Source organism: Ruditapes philippinarum, unplaced genomic scaffold (genome assembly GCF_026571515.1).
Source record: "Ruditapes philippinarum isolate M1 unplaced genomic scaffold, ASM2657151v2 ctg144_1_1_1_1, whole genome shotgun sequence".
Classification (NCBI taxonomy): Eukaryota; Metazoa; Mollusca; class Bivalvia; order Venerida; family Veneridae; genus Ruditapes; species Ruditapes philippinarum.
The window spans coordinates 259,997-277,717 of record NW_026862875.1 but is presented as its reverse complement, the minus strand read 5'-3'; the positions used below and the strand labels follow the sequence as shown (position 1 = coordinate 277,717).

General features: G+C 28.9%; 1 protein-coding gene across 1 annotated transcript; it reads left to right on the top strand.

The window, feature by feature from the left end:
• The first annotated feature begins 7,342 nt into the window (after positions 1-7,342).
• LOC132720471 (homeobox protein unc-4 homolog) lies at positions 7,343-17,299 on the top strand. Its single transcript, XM_060704619.1, has 3 exons — positions 7,343-8,073; positions 11,235-11,407; positions 15,228-17,299. The coding sequence occupies exons 1-3, from the start codon at positions 7,782-7,784 to the stop codon at positions 15,768-15,770; spliced, it is 1,008 nt and encodes a 335-aa protein (XP_060560602.1). The 5' UTR covers positions 7,343-7,781; the 3' UTR covers positions 15,771-17,299.
• The last annotated feature ends 422 nt before the right edge of the window (positions 17,300-17,721 follow it).

Here is a 17,721-nt window from a genome sequence, read left to right as displayed (position 1 = left end):
AAAAAATATAAAGAAAATCCTATGACCGTGTAAGGACACATGACAATATTTCAGCCGTATGAAGGACTATTCACTCAAAGTGTCGCACCTGCGATCATTATTTTACCCGATGGCGGACACTTTGGTAGAACCATTTAAAAAACCCAAGTTATAGAAAACAAATCAAACCGTCTCTAGTATGTCTCGAACAGTCAGAAGCGACGGGTAATTGATGCAAAAGACAGTGACAATACAGGATCGGCAAAGGAATCGGTTCTCAGTAAATCATATATATATAAACAAGGTCAGGTTAAACTTTTAGTATGATTATGAAAATATAAATTTCAAACTCTTAACGGGTAGACTTTAACATTACAATGCGTTTTGCAACGATTTTGCATAAAAGAAATATTAAGATCCGTGACACCTGGCAAAAATGGGCAAAATAGACATTTAATCTGTGATAGTAAGTACATTTGTGAAATAACGAATAATAAACTAATAAAAAATATAAAAAGTACACATACTTATGATATTTTTGTCAATAAAATAGGAGAAAAGTGTTAATATGTTTTTTTATACATACATAATGTATACAAGGACAACATCTTTCTTTAGAGAGACAAATGAATGAAAACAGACTTTAATAATTCATATAAGAAAAAACTTCAAGCAAATTTAAGTGAATTTATATATATGTTCATACAACATATAATGAAATAGTAAATAACACATATTACTTAATTGTTATCTTTTGTAAAACAACATTTCGTTAAAAGTATTTCATTTCTAAAGTTGAAACATTTAAAATCCCCGAAGCAGTTTCTAAGTCGAGAAGGTTACAGGGATGTTGTTCAAGTCGCCAACTGATGCCTCTTGCAAGGATCTTTAGCAAGCGTTAACTCCGAGGGAGCGTTTTATATACGTACGGTCACCCTGTGAAGTAATCAACACAAAAAAGAGTCTGTATTTAACAATCAAGTCCTCTACACGCACTCCCACTATCTTCCTTAATTGCTGTAAGAGTATGCACGTGAAGCTATGGGTAACACGTACCTGTCAAACTCAATTGTCCGTGGGATATTATGTTACACGACAAAGCTTGACACCGGTGTAGAGGCTATATATATCAAAGACAAAATATCTTAACCATTTTTTTTCCAGCGTGTGAAATCTAAAAAACGTTTAAAAATGCATCTTTTTTAATCTTGAAGCAATGGAGTGTAAGACAGTGTCATCATCATTAATAAAATTATCTTCAATTTATCCAATTATAAATAAATTACTATCTCAAAATCGTCTAGATCTTGCGTTTGAACTTTTCATGAATTAAGAGATTATGTTAGAAAATTATTACTAAAGTGTCTGTTTTTATTCAAAAGTAAATTCATAAATTCAGTGGTGGGTGATAATAATATCAGTTGCTAAAGATTTAATGCTGATTTAAAAATAGGAGCGTTTGTCAAATTTAGTATGTAAGAAAACTGATTGAAACTGCAAACGACTACAGGCGAACAAGTAAATTATTTGAAACAAAAAATGTCGCCATATTTAAAGCAACAACGTTTAACATTTAAATGTACAATGATGCAAAATTGAAAGTTTTATCTATCGAACTTTGAACAGTTTGATAATTGGTTTCGTTATTTAATTTTTTCATTTATTTCGAGTAGTTCCGATACTTGAAACGCGGCGATGGCGCTTACAGGGTTCCTTAGATTATCCTTTTAGTATTTACTCTAGATTAGATTTTCGGACTTTTCCGATTTTCTTGACGGTGTATTACTATAAATCTTTCAAATTTAATAGGACAAAATAAGAACACCAATTTACAACGTGTCCGTATGTTATGGTAATAAAATCACGTTAGACACAGCACGTGATTGCTGCAAACACGGCAGGTAATATTTGGTATAAATGACCATCTTACTGACACCTCATTAACAATGCGTTATTTCAACTGAAACCAAAGTACAAACCTCCTCCAAGTTAATTATCAGACACCGATGGGTAATTTGTAACGGAACTTTCATCCACGCCCATCTATTTCAAGTGTCAATAAATGATTGAAGCTTTAAGATGCATCCGAGGCCATATTATCACTTTATTAACACCGTCATCATAAATTTGTTACATTAAACGTATTATAAATCAAGCTGATATTTTTAAATGCCAAAAATAATTCATTTTAATTCGTTGTACTATTGACACTATTACAGTTCTACTTAATTAGGTATAGATTCATTTAGCAATAGGCAACACAGACATAATACACTATGTTCAGTAACGTCCAAGAATGATCTACTACGTACTTCAACGTCAAAGCATATTTCACTGTGTACTATAACGTCTAAACATGATTTGCAATGTAAAGCGACGTCCAAACATGATTAATTATGTACTGCAACGTCAAAACATGATTTAATATGTACAGAAAGAAATGTTAAAGCATGATACGATATGTACAACATCATCCAAAAAAAAAGCATCACCAAACATTTATAACGTGTAAGGACTGTGCAAATAAAAAAAAACTTCATGTCAAGTGAAATCTTAACTCGCACAATGGTCATGCATGGAATGAAAGACATGTTCATGTTTACTTGTGATATTCACAAGAACAAACAAGAAAAAAAAACGCGCATGCATTTATTGCCTTTAAAAAAGACATAGATACAAAAATATGCACTGAGAAGACATTTATAAAATTGATAAAGAGAAAAAGCAAGAAAAAGAGGAAATTGTGCAATTGTAAAAAAGTGTTGGACATCAAATATGCAGTGTTTTTCCCCACAAAACTTTCCCATCACATAAAAATAATAACAATAATGAAAAAAGAATAACAAAGACAAGCAAAACTAAAACATCAGCGAAATAACAAATAAACAAACTTGTTTGTAAATAACAGCTCTCACAAGAAAACAATGTTTTGTCACAACCCAGGAGTGTTTTCAGATTTAATTTGAATTTTAAAATGAGCTGCATTCGGTAAAGATATTTAAAATAAAACGAACACGAGGGCAAAAACAAAGACAAATATTAGTCTCTAAATAGATTAAACGAATATAATAAATGGAAAAAATAATTGTTTTAAACAATAATTTAAAATGAAAATGTTTTAATTTTGTACAGTTACATATCTGAAGTGTGCAACTTTACAATTGCAATCTAAATTAATTTTTTTTTGAAGTTTTTACTTGTAGCACATTTTGTTAATACATGTTACACCTTTAGAATAATTATATATGACGAGTTTCATACGACCATAATTCGTTGTATGAATGAGACAAATATTAAACAACCTCCCGTACATAATGATATCAAATTTAACCAATTTGTTGCCGTTTGAAAGGCTCGTTGTAGATAGGGCGTGACCTCTATTTATCAAAGAATGATACACGAGTGAATGACAAACCTTGAGGTACTCCAAAAGACAACTAAAATTACTTGCAAATCTCACTAACCACCGAAGTGGAGTAGATATGTCAATATTAAAGAATACATGTGAATAATGTCACCATCTGGGGATCCGATGTATATTTGGACTATCTTTCTTAAAACATGTCATTTATAATTAAATTCATGCCAAAAAGATGTTTTTCAGTTGGCAATCTTTTCATTTATGGAGGGTTTTAATTATAAGAAATTCTATCAGCAAACATGATTAGTGAAGATTTATCTAAAAATAATTCCAGTGGTCGATTTTCAAGACGTTACAAATTGTTTGACATTTGCTAAAATTACATGTTGTTTTCTTATGCGAACGTGCTTTTTCAATATTATACTAAAGAGGTTTGTGAAATCGTTACCGAGTTCAAAATGGGATTGGAATGGGAATCTGTTCGACTGTGAAAAAAAAAAGAATAAATTCATTTAAATATTTTCCTTTTTGCACAATTGTACGTATATTGAATCTATAAATTAATTTACTCTAGACACAACGCCGCGATTGCATCAAACAAAACCTTTCCCGACGCATACATCCTTATATTCACACAAACCATCCAATTTACAATTGACGTCCCATTATAGTCATCATTATGCATGTTGGTAAATACATCGTTCAAACCCATATACTGTTAAGCAGTTGCCGGTAATTGCTTCATCATTTTTTTTTTGCTAATTTGATTTCGGCTTAAGTTGTCATTTATCTTCAACGTATTAAAAGATTATGTCAAAATGGTGATAAAGAAACCTCGTAATTTAAACTGTCATAGAGCAGTATCAAAGGGAGCAACGTTGACATATTAAGTAACGCATCACAGGTAGTTGATATACACAACATTTTTATGAAGTTTAACACCTACGATGTCTTGAAAAACATCGACAAATTTGACTCATAATTATGATTCAATTTCTGCCAAAATCCCTTAACTGTTTCAGCAAATGGCCCGAAACGTAAGTTAATATAATATCAATGTCAGAAAACCGAAATTACCTAAATAATTACAATCACATTAAAGCTACATTAAAACAAACATGAGCATTTTCTATTTCAGTAGACTTTATTGGCTCCAAATCGAATTTTTACGTTTTTGTTGATAAACCTTTTCCATCTTTAAGTTTAAAATTGTGAAACGGAGTAGTGCATGCGAACTTATTCCTGAGATATATACGTTGACGTATATAACTTTTTGGAGTGCGTTTCTGTCACCGTAAAGTTTAATATTGTTGTAATATAAGCAGCTACTAACATGAATTTTTCTGTGTTGTTTGTTATTGATTCCTCTAAGCAGTGTAAGAATTTCAAATTGATATCTCAAATATATTTTACGCAACAAAGAAAGTCCACGATTGTTTGGAAAGCCCCTCGTATAAAATATACATCAGCTAAACGTTAAACTAGGATTAACTAGTTTGTTTGTCTTACTGATTTTATACTCTTGCATTTCCGTGCCCACTTCGGTGCCGTTACTTTTTGATATTGTGAGGGGCTGTGTTTCGTGAACGCAACCTTCCCTTGATTAACGTTATTCTATTGTTTTAGACATTCACATAAGTAACAATCCATGATGAATTAAGGTTACAAATATTCTCTCATATCAGGAAAGAAACATAAAGGTTTTTACACATATATGTTTAGACAATCAATTTAAATTCATCAAAACTGATTACATCTTAACCAAATTTTTGAATGTACATACAAAAAGTTAGACTAAAATATTATCTTCCCTATCATCTCTAACGATTTATCTAGACACCTCTGCAGTGTTTTAATCATCAAAATACTTTATATTAGGTCTTAAGATTATTAGTGTTAAACATTTTGAACAGTTCTTTTCGAAATAAATCTACTGAGATATGCGAAGAGGCCCTCGATAACAAGAAAGTGCAAGATACAATACTGCTAGCTTGTTGGTGTGTTTACAGTTTATTGAATTTGATAAAATCAGCCATGACCAGGAATATATACTAACAGAACAAGATATAAAATATGCTTCAGCGTATGTGTTTGTGTATTATAATACCGTATTCTATTTGAATAAAATTAATTAAGATCTCATTTGATATGACTGGTCATTTATTGAAAAAATTAAAGACAACAATAGGATGGCACGTGTAGACCAGAATGCATCAGCAATCTTTTTCTTTTTTTAAAAAGTTGTTAAATTGATATTATTTATGAATATTATTTTCAGAATTTATTCATCTTTAGAAGTAATGATTTTGATTATATCTCTTTTTCTGTTAGCCTCAACTAAACGAATAACAAAAATGTATAATTTTTCAATTATCAAAATAAGTTACATACAAACGATGTGGGTGGTTGTTTTTATCAGCGAGGTATGAAATACATGTATTTTACTTGCTAAAATAAGAAAGGTTAGCAGGAAATAAAGTTCATTTTTAAACCGCAATAATTGTGGTAGCCGCTATCTATAACTGTTATACTTGCACGAGCTGTGTTGCTTGCAAAACAAAAGCATAAACAGTAATTTCATATTTTTTATCAGCAATAATTTTAGTCGTCATTGGAAATTACTCATTTTTAGAATTATTCAAGATGAATGACATTTGCCTAATGAGACGAGATATTACCTTGTAAACCAATGCTTATGGATTTATATGCCATCAAAAAGAAATCATTTGAACATCACCTCGCTTTGTAATGAATTATACAAGATAGAAGACAAGGACCGATATTCTAATGTGACTTCTGACAGAGAAGCACCCTTTAATACTCCGAGTATACTCTTTTAAGTCAACGTAATTGCTGAGTGTTGTTATACTATGATGTCTAATCAGCAATTTATGAAGCATGCCACCTATATATATGCATTAATAATGCAAAAATATCATTGGCTCTAAATTCTAAATTAGGAATATCAAAATGAAAGTTAAGACATTGCTATGGAAAAATAATGTTCGGAAAAAAGCAGCAGATGAACAAAAGCCCTATTTAACTGATCAGTGTACTGGTGAATCGTTTTTAAGCTTCATCAAGTCACCTAAACACATGTGAAACTACCCAGATAGTTAAATACGGGGTAAGGTGTGTAAAGAGCTCGAATCGACGATACATTGTATAACGATACCAACATACTTCGATAAAATATGATACAACTACTCATACTTTGTCGTTGGTTGAAAGAAATGTATTTTGAAAAGTTAACGATGACTTTATAAATCATATTGGTATCAGCTTAAAAATACTATAAATGTTGATAGCTGTTAATTTTATTATTTGTCGTTGCTTTTCATAACAACATTAGACTGTACAAAGAAACCATTTCAAAGTGGTCACGTGACCCAGCAGTGCTTCGGCAATGATGACATGCTGGAATGTTTGGTACATTAATCATAATATAGTTTAAACTGAAATTATTTCTTCTATGTCTTCTGTTTCCGGTTTCCGTAAAGATAGCCATCTAGTTATGTTGATATTTAAATCGTATTCCCATTTCACAAATAAAATGTTCAGTACATTTCTCATGGCCTCGTCTGATTTCCTTTTTACAGATATTTCTTATTGATATTGCATGCTAACTAATTATCAATTTAAAATTAAATTACAATAAATTGATTGCTGCCATGGCAACATTACAACTCTCTTGTTTTCTGTGTGTTTTTCTGTTGAAAGTTAAACGCCTGTATTAATTTACTCTATTGATTCAAAATAAAAACTACCTTTTCTTGTACGACACCAAACTTCCCCCCGCCTATTGCTGTGATGATTTTATAAAGATAATTTACTGTTTTCAAATAACTTTCATTATTTTCCCTCAATTTAATACAATCTTTGGTAACACATGTTCTAAAAGGCTATTAATGTACTTGCAATGGGGGGAAGGCATTGCTATTTTATTTGATCTGAACCGTGATTGGCTGGCCTACTATTAGCGACGTGTGTTTCAATGAAAATTTCTAGTATCGGATTTTCCCTTTTGTAAAAGCACCAAGTGACAACTGTCAATTTCAACAACTCAATCTGAAAGCAAATAATACTAAATAACTAATGTGGTTGCTAGATTTAATGACAACTTATATTATACGGATAATATAGCTTTAATAAATGTTTATATAGCCGATACCACCATATGAGGATAGAAGATAGTGTTCATGATAGCATGCGAAAAGTGAAACGTGGAAAAAAAGTAACAAATTATGATATCTAGATAACATACTTATGATTGATGGAAGACAGTTAAAATGAAAGAAAACGTTTAATTTTATTCAAACATTATTTAGGAAAGTGTGTGCGCATTTAATAAACACTTTCCGTACATATAAGAATATTTAACAAAATTCTGAAAAAAACATTTTTTTCTACTGTTTATTATTTGATTTTTTTTGCGTTGACAATGACAAACCCACTTGGATTCTTGCAACAGCAGCGGTTTAATTTTGGACTTCAACAATTGCGGTACCTTCATCCACTGGCAGGATATTCACACCTACTGGATCCTCTAGCTGTAGCCCAACTTTCTCTCACCAAGAATCAACAATATCATGCTGGATATCTTAACACTTTAAGTTCTTTAGTGTCTAATGGAGAACTTGCTGGAAATGGTTACTGCGGAAGTAGAAATGCCTCGGACTTGTCACCAAAGGCCGACCCGCTCGGTGATTTGGGTACTCGTCAACATGAGCAAGGTAAGAGAGCAATCATGTATATAACTTGCAACTTAGGTATACAACAAATTTGTTTAATCAATATTTATTACAACTTTTTTTCTTTTTTTAATTTGATGATATATACATGTATAAAATTATTTATATATTAAAAGTTATTACAGCAGAATTATAATCACCAAATGAACACAAAGTATATTTCTTTCTGATAATACTCACACAATATTTTAAAGAAAATATACTATTTCCCCAAAAAATGTTTGGAGAAACTTTTGTTAAAAAATTACAATAATTTTTTTTTAATTTGTATTGACTTTATCTAATCATAAAAAGAGACAATACAAGGAAAAATAATATATTTTAAAAAAAAAGGTGTTTCAATATTCATTATTTAAATACAAGGATTTTTAACAAGCAAAAAATGAATAAAACAAGATACAATGTTGCGTTGTAAATTAGTATTAAATCCATACAAAATATTCGAAATTGAAAATGATGCATTTAAATTAACGAATAAGTAAATGAATGGTATGAATTATAACAGGTAAATGAAAACAAACAAAAAATAATACAAAAAATAACACATCCTGAGTCATTAAATAAATCATTCAGTTATTACAAAGTTTGGTAAAATGGAACGTTAATCTCTTGCAATGAAAACGTATTAGTATTATAATATTTATGAACAACCAATTCAAATTTTCTTTAATGAAACGGTATTTTATTGTGCTTTCTTTTATGTGAGAGCAGAATAAATGTTGAAGAAGAACAAGAAGTGTCTATTCTTGGTTATATTGTGGGCGGGGTTTTGTCGAGAGTATCTGTGTATAACAGCACAAGGCACATCATTTCACCAGTGCAAAATGCCCTTTGATCACAAGGTGTTTTTCACGAAATGCAACATTTCGTGTCCTTAAACTCTATAATAAATACAACTTGAGCTTTATGTATGGGGAGGATTTTATTAACAAACTGGTTGTTAAAGTAATCATCTCCTATATTTTTGCTTGTTTCGTATCATTGTTTTATTTTGTAAAATAATGCTCATTTGTTTTTTAACCGTATTTAATTCATAGTTACATCTGGAGCCATATGTTAAGCTTATTTTAGTGTCTATTTTAGATAAATCAATATTGAATTAGCAAACAATTATATATTATTTAGATATTTTACATCGTATTGTATACATATATTGGTTTACACATGTATTGTGAACGTATATCTACATATTTAATTTACACATATATCGAGATGTTGCTATTTTTGTAAAGATAATAGTTATTTGAAAAGTGTTAATACATTTCTTACTTTTTAATGTATATATTTCTTACTTTAATGATTACTTACTTTGTGTCAAAACTGTCACAAAAATATAAGTCAACTTTTACACTTCACTCCATATCGTCAATGGCTAAATCGCAATTTTATTGAGTTTAGGACAAACCATTCATTAAAAGGTTTCAATGAAGAGATCATTTCAGTAAATATTGACTTATTTCAAATATTAAGAATTATATTTCAATTTTCATCAATTTTCGTGTCACAGTATTGGACTTAAAAGTGGAGTTTAATGTCATAAGTGGACGAGAATATACCCTTGCAAATTTTAATTGAATATAAAGTGTCATTCCTTTTTTTATTAAATAAATAATTCAATGAAACTTGAATCAAATGAATAAAGGATTTATGCCTGCAATTAATTGGTATCGTCACTGATATTGAAATGTTTGAATAAGAGTGGCCAATTAGGAAATCAAATATTTATGCTTAATTACACCTAAAATGAATTTAATTTACGATGTATCTATTCCCAATGTTTTGGTAAAACGATCTAATTTTTTTATTTTATTTATTTCATATCAATAATGCCACTCCAAGGTATTGACGACTCGTCTAATTGATTATTATAATAAATTTCCACCTTAGTCATTTTCAAAACTGTAATTGAAATATCGGCGTGTGTTTTTTTGTCATGTCATTTAAAAAAAAAATCTTTTCAATATGTTAAACTTACTGATTTATTTGTCTTCTTTAAATGTTGTAATATTAACTCAGCTAAACACAACTAATGCCATTGCTTAAAATATTATATTTATCATTCATGTTTCTTAACAATTTAAAGTTTATATTTAAAGGCATTCTCAAATAAAAATGAGCCGACGAAATTAAAAATAAATATTTTGTATTTTTATGTGCTTAAATTTTAAATTTGATAGATTAATTTGGTGCGTAGATAAATTTTATTTATGAATTAGAATGGTATAAAACACTCTAGAAGCTAGATTATTATAATGATCTGATGGTTAGACCAACCACCATTTATTCATTTCTTAAAGAAATATTTTTCATATTTACAAGAAACAAAATATGTTTGCTATTTTCATGCCATACTTTTAAATGAAAATTAATTATAGCTATTATAAACAAAACCACGCCTTTTATTTTTAAATTGACCATATATTGCATTTCTTTTTTATAAAAAAGTTTTAAGGAAGTAAAAAAACGAACATAAAGAACCGAACAAAACATTGAACTCAATGGTCAAGTAACAAACATCCATTTAAAGCAGACATTGCAACACCAGCGATCCTTCTATATATATCACACGCACACACATGGCAGTATCGCAATATAACACACACACGCACACACATGGCAGTATCGCAATATAACACACACACGCACACACATGGCAGTATCGCAATATAACACACACACACACGTCTGCATGGCAATACCACACACATAACATCATGGCAATATGACACACATTACAACATTTCAATATAACACACATGCCTACACCGCAATATAACACACATGACAGCATTTCAATATCTGTTAAAGAAATTAATATATATCACATAAATATCATCTGAATAATAAAATTCCGCTGTACTTTTTACAGCATTTATACACTATTTATAAATATCATGTAAAAAAATAGCAAAGAGGTTGTCAGATTTATATATATGTTAACATAAATACTTATAATAATCTTTTAAAATAAAATGTTTCTTAAATTAACTTTGCATTTTCTTCCGTTTTTCCTTGCAATACTTTGTAATTTGTCTATGTGGTCAAATACAATGCCACTTACATTGCTGATGTTACAAGAAAAAAAATAGGAAGATAAATTATTGCATTGAGACTATGAACAATTGTATAAATTCTTGATTCAGATATATATGATGAAAGAGACGATAAATCAGGGAAACGCCGAAGAACGCGAACAAACTTTACAAGTTGGCAGTTGGAGGAACTTGAACGGTCTTTCCAAAGCAGCCACTACCCAGATGTGTTCATGAGAGAAGCTATAGCAATGAGGTTAGACCTAGTCGAATCCAGAGTTCAGGTAATTTAACATTCTGAATTAATATCATAATGTTGATGTTATAAAGAGAATATACATATTATTTGTAAAATGGTGACTTGAACATGATATTATATTTAGATAAAAGTATCGATTAATCATTGTATAAACGTGACATGTGGATGATTTAACTAAACATTGCATTCTTTTAACATAAATATTCGATTAAAATCAAAGATTTGTTATTTACTGCTATTGAACCTTACATATATTTCCTTATCCAAAATACAACTAAATTTCATTTAAAAAAAATGATTGCAGAAACACACCAAAAACTCAATCGAAATAAAACATATATTAAAACAATATATACATGTATATAGTCTAACATTTACCACTGCTAGAATTTTTTTCAGTGGGTTCTGTAATATATCATTTGATTTTCGAATTTGCAAATTTGCCCAATATATAAAATTTCAAATATCTTTTCCATGCTTGTAAAGATGATTTACCTTTACATCTTCATTAGCATAATTTAATTCAGCCGCCGATAGGGTAAAAAAAACTTGCCTTTTCCCCATATGTGACTAATTAACGGAGCAATCGTTCATTAAACAAATGAATTTCAATATTGTCAAGATATTTATTATTGATAAAACACATGGTGATAATATTTCAATATGAATATGGTGAATATATTAAATTAACAGAACAGAAAATTAATTCTATTTTTTTGGAAGTGAGCCTAGTTCTTCGTCCAAAATTGTCATTGCAATATAGTCCATTTATAAAAAGTTAGTAAATCATGCATGGATAAGTAATAAAAAGATAAATATGTTTTATAGTTTATATATAAAAACAAATGTCAAACTAGTGACAAATTTATTAAAAATTAATGTATTTATATAAAAAATACATATACATTTAATAGTATTTAAGGTAAAAATATCCAAGCACAATAAAGTTTATAATCAAAGTGAGATTTTTATTTTGCTCAAGTTTATTATTTCAACAAGCTGACCGAATTATAGGCACAATTAAATTGAACTGCTAAATCAATGAATTTAATAGTTACAGTGTATGAAAGTAATAAGGAATTAAAGACCGAAAATTGACCTTACAACAACACCAACAACAGTAGTAACTCATTCATATAGTTAAATTGCACCACTAGAAATGCTAAAAACAAACAAGACGTAGGTTTAGGTTATTAGCATGTATATTCAAATACATTTTGACATTGACCCTCAGAGAACGAATATTTCACATTATAAAACAGTAAATAAAGAAAGAAATAAAATAAATAAATAAATAAAAGAGTAAAAAAACTGGTTTCTTCACAAAGTATATTTTTTCCATCGTTTTTTATTAATATATTTCAATTACATTGCTTTGATTTTATATCAGACAACTGTATTAACATTAAATATTTTTATTTGTAGAGAAAAATCACATTTATCTATGATTTGACGATATAATGAAAAAAAAAATTATGTTTCGTCATTAATATTTTATCAGCTTTGCTTTGTCTATTATATGAGAAATGCAAAGATTAATGGATTGGGTATTTTTTGTATTAATGAATTCATATAATGTTTTTACATTTAATTCAATTAAGATATTAGCAACTAACATGGATGTATTGAAAATATACACGAATGCAAAAAAAACCTTTAGTTATTTGAAAAACACTTATAGAGGCACAATCATTGCAGTGAATGAAAATCAGATGTTAAATATTTTTCCTCATAAAACTATTCATTTTCAATCGCCAAACTATGTGAGGTACAATTAAAACTTCTTACTTGAACGAATAACCCGGTATGTCACAGTTTGCTAAACTATTAATTAAATTGCTTAAAAGCATTTAAAGACGAACTATTTTAATTAAGTGAACAATTTACTCGTTACTTTGATGTTTAAAAAACTATTTAGTATGTATTAACAGGCGAAGACACGTGCCGCTAGATACAACCCTCCTCTTCAACCCTGTAATTATACTTGAAGAAAAAAGAAGTAAAAATCTATTTCAATTGAAGTAACAAAACATAACGTGTGTGGCTTGTTAATTTGAACCAGTTTGAAAGTATATTGAAAAAAATGAGGTCATCTTTAGATATCTTCTTAAGACAAAACATAGTACGTGTGCGTTTTTAATATAAATGCAATGGTAACGAATTATTGGTTTGATAGGTACATGCATATAAAAGCTCGATAAACTTTTATACATTTTCCGTTTCAGATGTTAATAAGCTATTTTATCTCAAGACTTAAGTTATTTATTTTGACTGTATAAACGTTCTCACAAAACATATTAAAATATTGTAGTGTATTTTCTTTTTTGTTTTGCATTGCCCTTTTTTATAAAAAAAATTCAACCAACAACGTAATTTTGAAATATATACTATCATAATGTACTGAAATATATAACATAATTTTGAAATTGAATAAATTGAATACTATTAAATACATCTCAAAAAATTATTATATGCTTTTCCAATTAATTAATCTTAAGGATTTAATACGATTGATAGTTTTATGCAAACGAGATTCAGTTCTTGTCTATACTTTACAAAATATTTAAACCTTTCTTTAAAGCATACAGTAAGACAAATTATGTTTTAATTTTTCAATTTTAATTATTTTCTAAATGAAGGATTCATACAAGTTTATAATATGAATTACTTCTTCATTTGGAATTAATTAGAATTCAAAAACCAATTTATCACTGTGAAAGTATAGTTTGCAATATAAATAACATAAATAATGTTCGAAACTGGAAATCATATAGGAATATATAATTATTTTACGGTAAGGATACATTATTCAATACGAACATAATTAATTTTCTAACTTTTGAATCATATTCCGATGCAATTAAGATATACAGGTTCTGCATGTGGCGACACCTATAATGTGCATTTTTTTCGATTATTTTTAATAAAAAAAAAGCACAAAATAGTCAGAAACTGATGTCTGTATCTGATAAATTAGTCCCTCTTTTCTCTCAATTTCATTTTCTACAATGAAAATAATAATAAAAATCAAAGCGTACGAAATATAATGATAATGTTGTAATTTAACAATCATTGCTCCAAATATTTCACATTATTACAAACATTTTTTAAAATGTAAGTAATATTATTCATACAAATCAGTGTGGTATCAAATTATTTATATGTCTCCAATTTGCCATAAGCATTCATTAACCCTTACAGTGATAGAATATGAATAACACTATATTTTATCCTATTTCTTTAGCCCATTTCCATTGTTATTTTATATTTTGTTATAGATAAATCTTGGATATTCCATACTTTTTTCGATGCACTGAATTATAAGTTGCGTACCATTTGTGTCAATAATTACTAGCTCTCGCACGCGCCAAACACCATTATGTATCTGCTAATTACAGGGTAGACCCCCATTTAAGCACATGCCACAAACCCACTCATCGCCCATAATGATCAAAAGTTCGGGTATCAAGTACATGTCGGTATAAGACTATTTTGCGAACAAAAAACCAATCAGTTTGTCAATCAATGAAGAATTTTCTACAACTGTTCAACTTATGTTCCGGTGAGCGTAAACAAAACGCCACCATCCATTAGATACGCAAAGAATAGCACAGACAATATAATCTTTTCTTCTTTATATCTTGTGTGTCAAATTTGGATTGTAGGTTAAGATTAAGGGGTGGTTACATTAAGACAATATTTCTGATATTCTGGTGCAATAAAATGTCAGAGTAAATAATTTTATATAAATATATTTTATTACTATTGACCTTAGATAAGAAACAAGCCTGTGTATTTTTGTATCCATTCTTTTATTATACTAATATTAACACAATGTTCTGCAGGTTTGGTTTCAAAATCGGCGGGCTAAATGGAGAAAGCATGAACACACAAGGAAAGGTCCCGGAAGACCTGCCCACAATGCACATCCGCAAACTTGCAGCGGGGAACCAATCAGTGAAGACGAAATTAAAAGAAGAGAAAAAGAAAAAATTGAACGCAAGCGAAGAAAACAAGAGGAGAGAGTAAGAAAATTAGAAGAAAAGAAGAAACTTTTTAGCAGCATGAGTAGTTTTTCAAGTACCTCAAGCAGCAGTTGTGATACAAACAAAAAGAACTCGGATTCTGATAACAAACACAGTGAGGATATTCAGTCTGAAAACGCGGATGAAATTGATGTATGCGATGCAGTAGAAAACAATTCTAAGCAAACGCAGTTAGTTGAAACTCCTCGAAGGAGAAATCCTTTTAGCATAGACAGTTTATTGGAGAAAAGTTCTGATAATAACGATGTTGTAAAGGGAGTGAATGAAGATTTGCCAAATATTTTTTCTGGACATATCAAAACAAGTCGTGTATCTTCTGGAAATACAGAAATGATGCTCTAGTCTTTTTGAGTGTAAAATAATTAAATGTTAATTTGTGATTAAAACAAAACAAAAATACGACAGATTTGTAATCTACATTGATGATAGACAGGGTCAAGAACTTGTTCAAATGTTATCTTGCATGATGCAAAAAATAATATTCATTGCAATATTGTTTTTACTGTTCAACAAATGATAATTAGTTATTTTAACATATGGAAATATACATGCAATTTTGATTTAATCAATTCGTTTTAATTAATAGCCAGGGAAAATATAATAGGTGATTTTTGTGGATAAATTCATTTACGCTGCACAAATCAATAAAACAATATAATAACATTATAATTGTACTGAATAATAATAATTCATGTCTTTGGTATTTTATAACTTACTTGTTACTATCTAATTACCAACACGTTTTTTTTCTATAATTTTGATATTTCAAATAATTGTGGAAAATTAGATATATATTTTTGCAAATAGTTATTATGATATTATTTTCACATACAATGTAACAGTAAGCTATAGATTTTAATAGTTAAATATTCATAAGTTTTATTTAAATTTGGTTGCAAATATATTTAAAATGTACGGGTGAAATCATGTTTTTGTGTCATTCATTAGCATTCATTTATTTTAAATCTTCTAGCGTTAAAACTGCATGCCTCCAGATCAGCCAAGATATTTCAAGAAAATTAAACTTGAAAAAAAATGTACTAAGATTTTAAGAAAAGATTTAAGATTGAACTAATAATTTACATGTAATCAGAGTTAAAGGAATCACTTTGCAGTATTCTACATATTTATATTGCGTTACTAAGGCTATTATGTTTACTTTGACCTATTTCGGTAATTTACGTGGTTTTCAAGTGCTGCTTGCAATGTGTAAATTATTTTCTTTGTTTACCTCACAACATATCACTTTTAAATAACTTTTAAAATTGTCATGAAAATAACCATGAATATGGAGGCATGCAAATCATTATATACATTACACAGTGATAACCATGTTTTAGACAATACCAACATACAACTTACGTTTTATACGGTATAAAGGCATTAAACTGATATAATATGTTTCTGTTTCTGAATAAATATCATACGAATTTACTTCACCTGAAAAAATGGTGTTTTAGTAAAGATTTTCATGAAGTAGGTAGTACATTGTTGAACATATATAGACAATAGTAGAATATTTAGCAAGGGAACAATTAATTACGTTTTTTCTTAAATAAGTTATTTACCTTGAATAATAGATATTCATGTATTTTTTTAATTTGATTTTACATGTTTTGAAATTTGTACTATATATTTTAAAGTAATAGATTGACACACTTGTAGACAATTTAGATTTGTAAAAATATACATTTTCGTATGTAACTTAAGGCAGACATTATTTAAACAAATATTTGCATTATCTTATTATATTTCATTTTACTTTGTTTTCTTTGAAATATATCGGATCTTGTAATACGTACAGATAAGTCGTTGAATATGTTGGTAATTTGTTATTAAATGATTTCGAATAAAAGACGATAAATTATACATACCACGTGTTTTGTCATTACTTATATGGCGTAATTGCTTAAATACATATTTGAAATATAACACCACAATTTTGGCATAAACCCCTTTTGCAAGCTAGTTGTCATTCGCTCTATATTATATGAACTATTCTAAGGTGACTTTAAAATGTTTTAGAAATAGTGAATATTTGTCAAAATTGAATATTTATAAATTCAAAAACACACGTAAATCGTGTTACTACTTATTTTCAACTTTATCTAGAACTGACGCAATCACAGGCCCTGCCAAACGTTTGAATTTGCTCGTGATGAGTGACCTTTAATGCTTCTTTTTGTACTACTATTTAATCGTTCTGAAACGCCATGTTTCGCAGGGTCTGCAATATTTCGTCATATTTAAGCAGATTACGAATGGTTCTTTCATGATCCAACAACTCCTATAT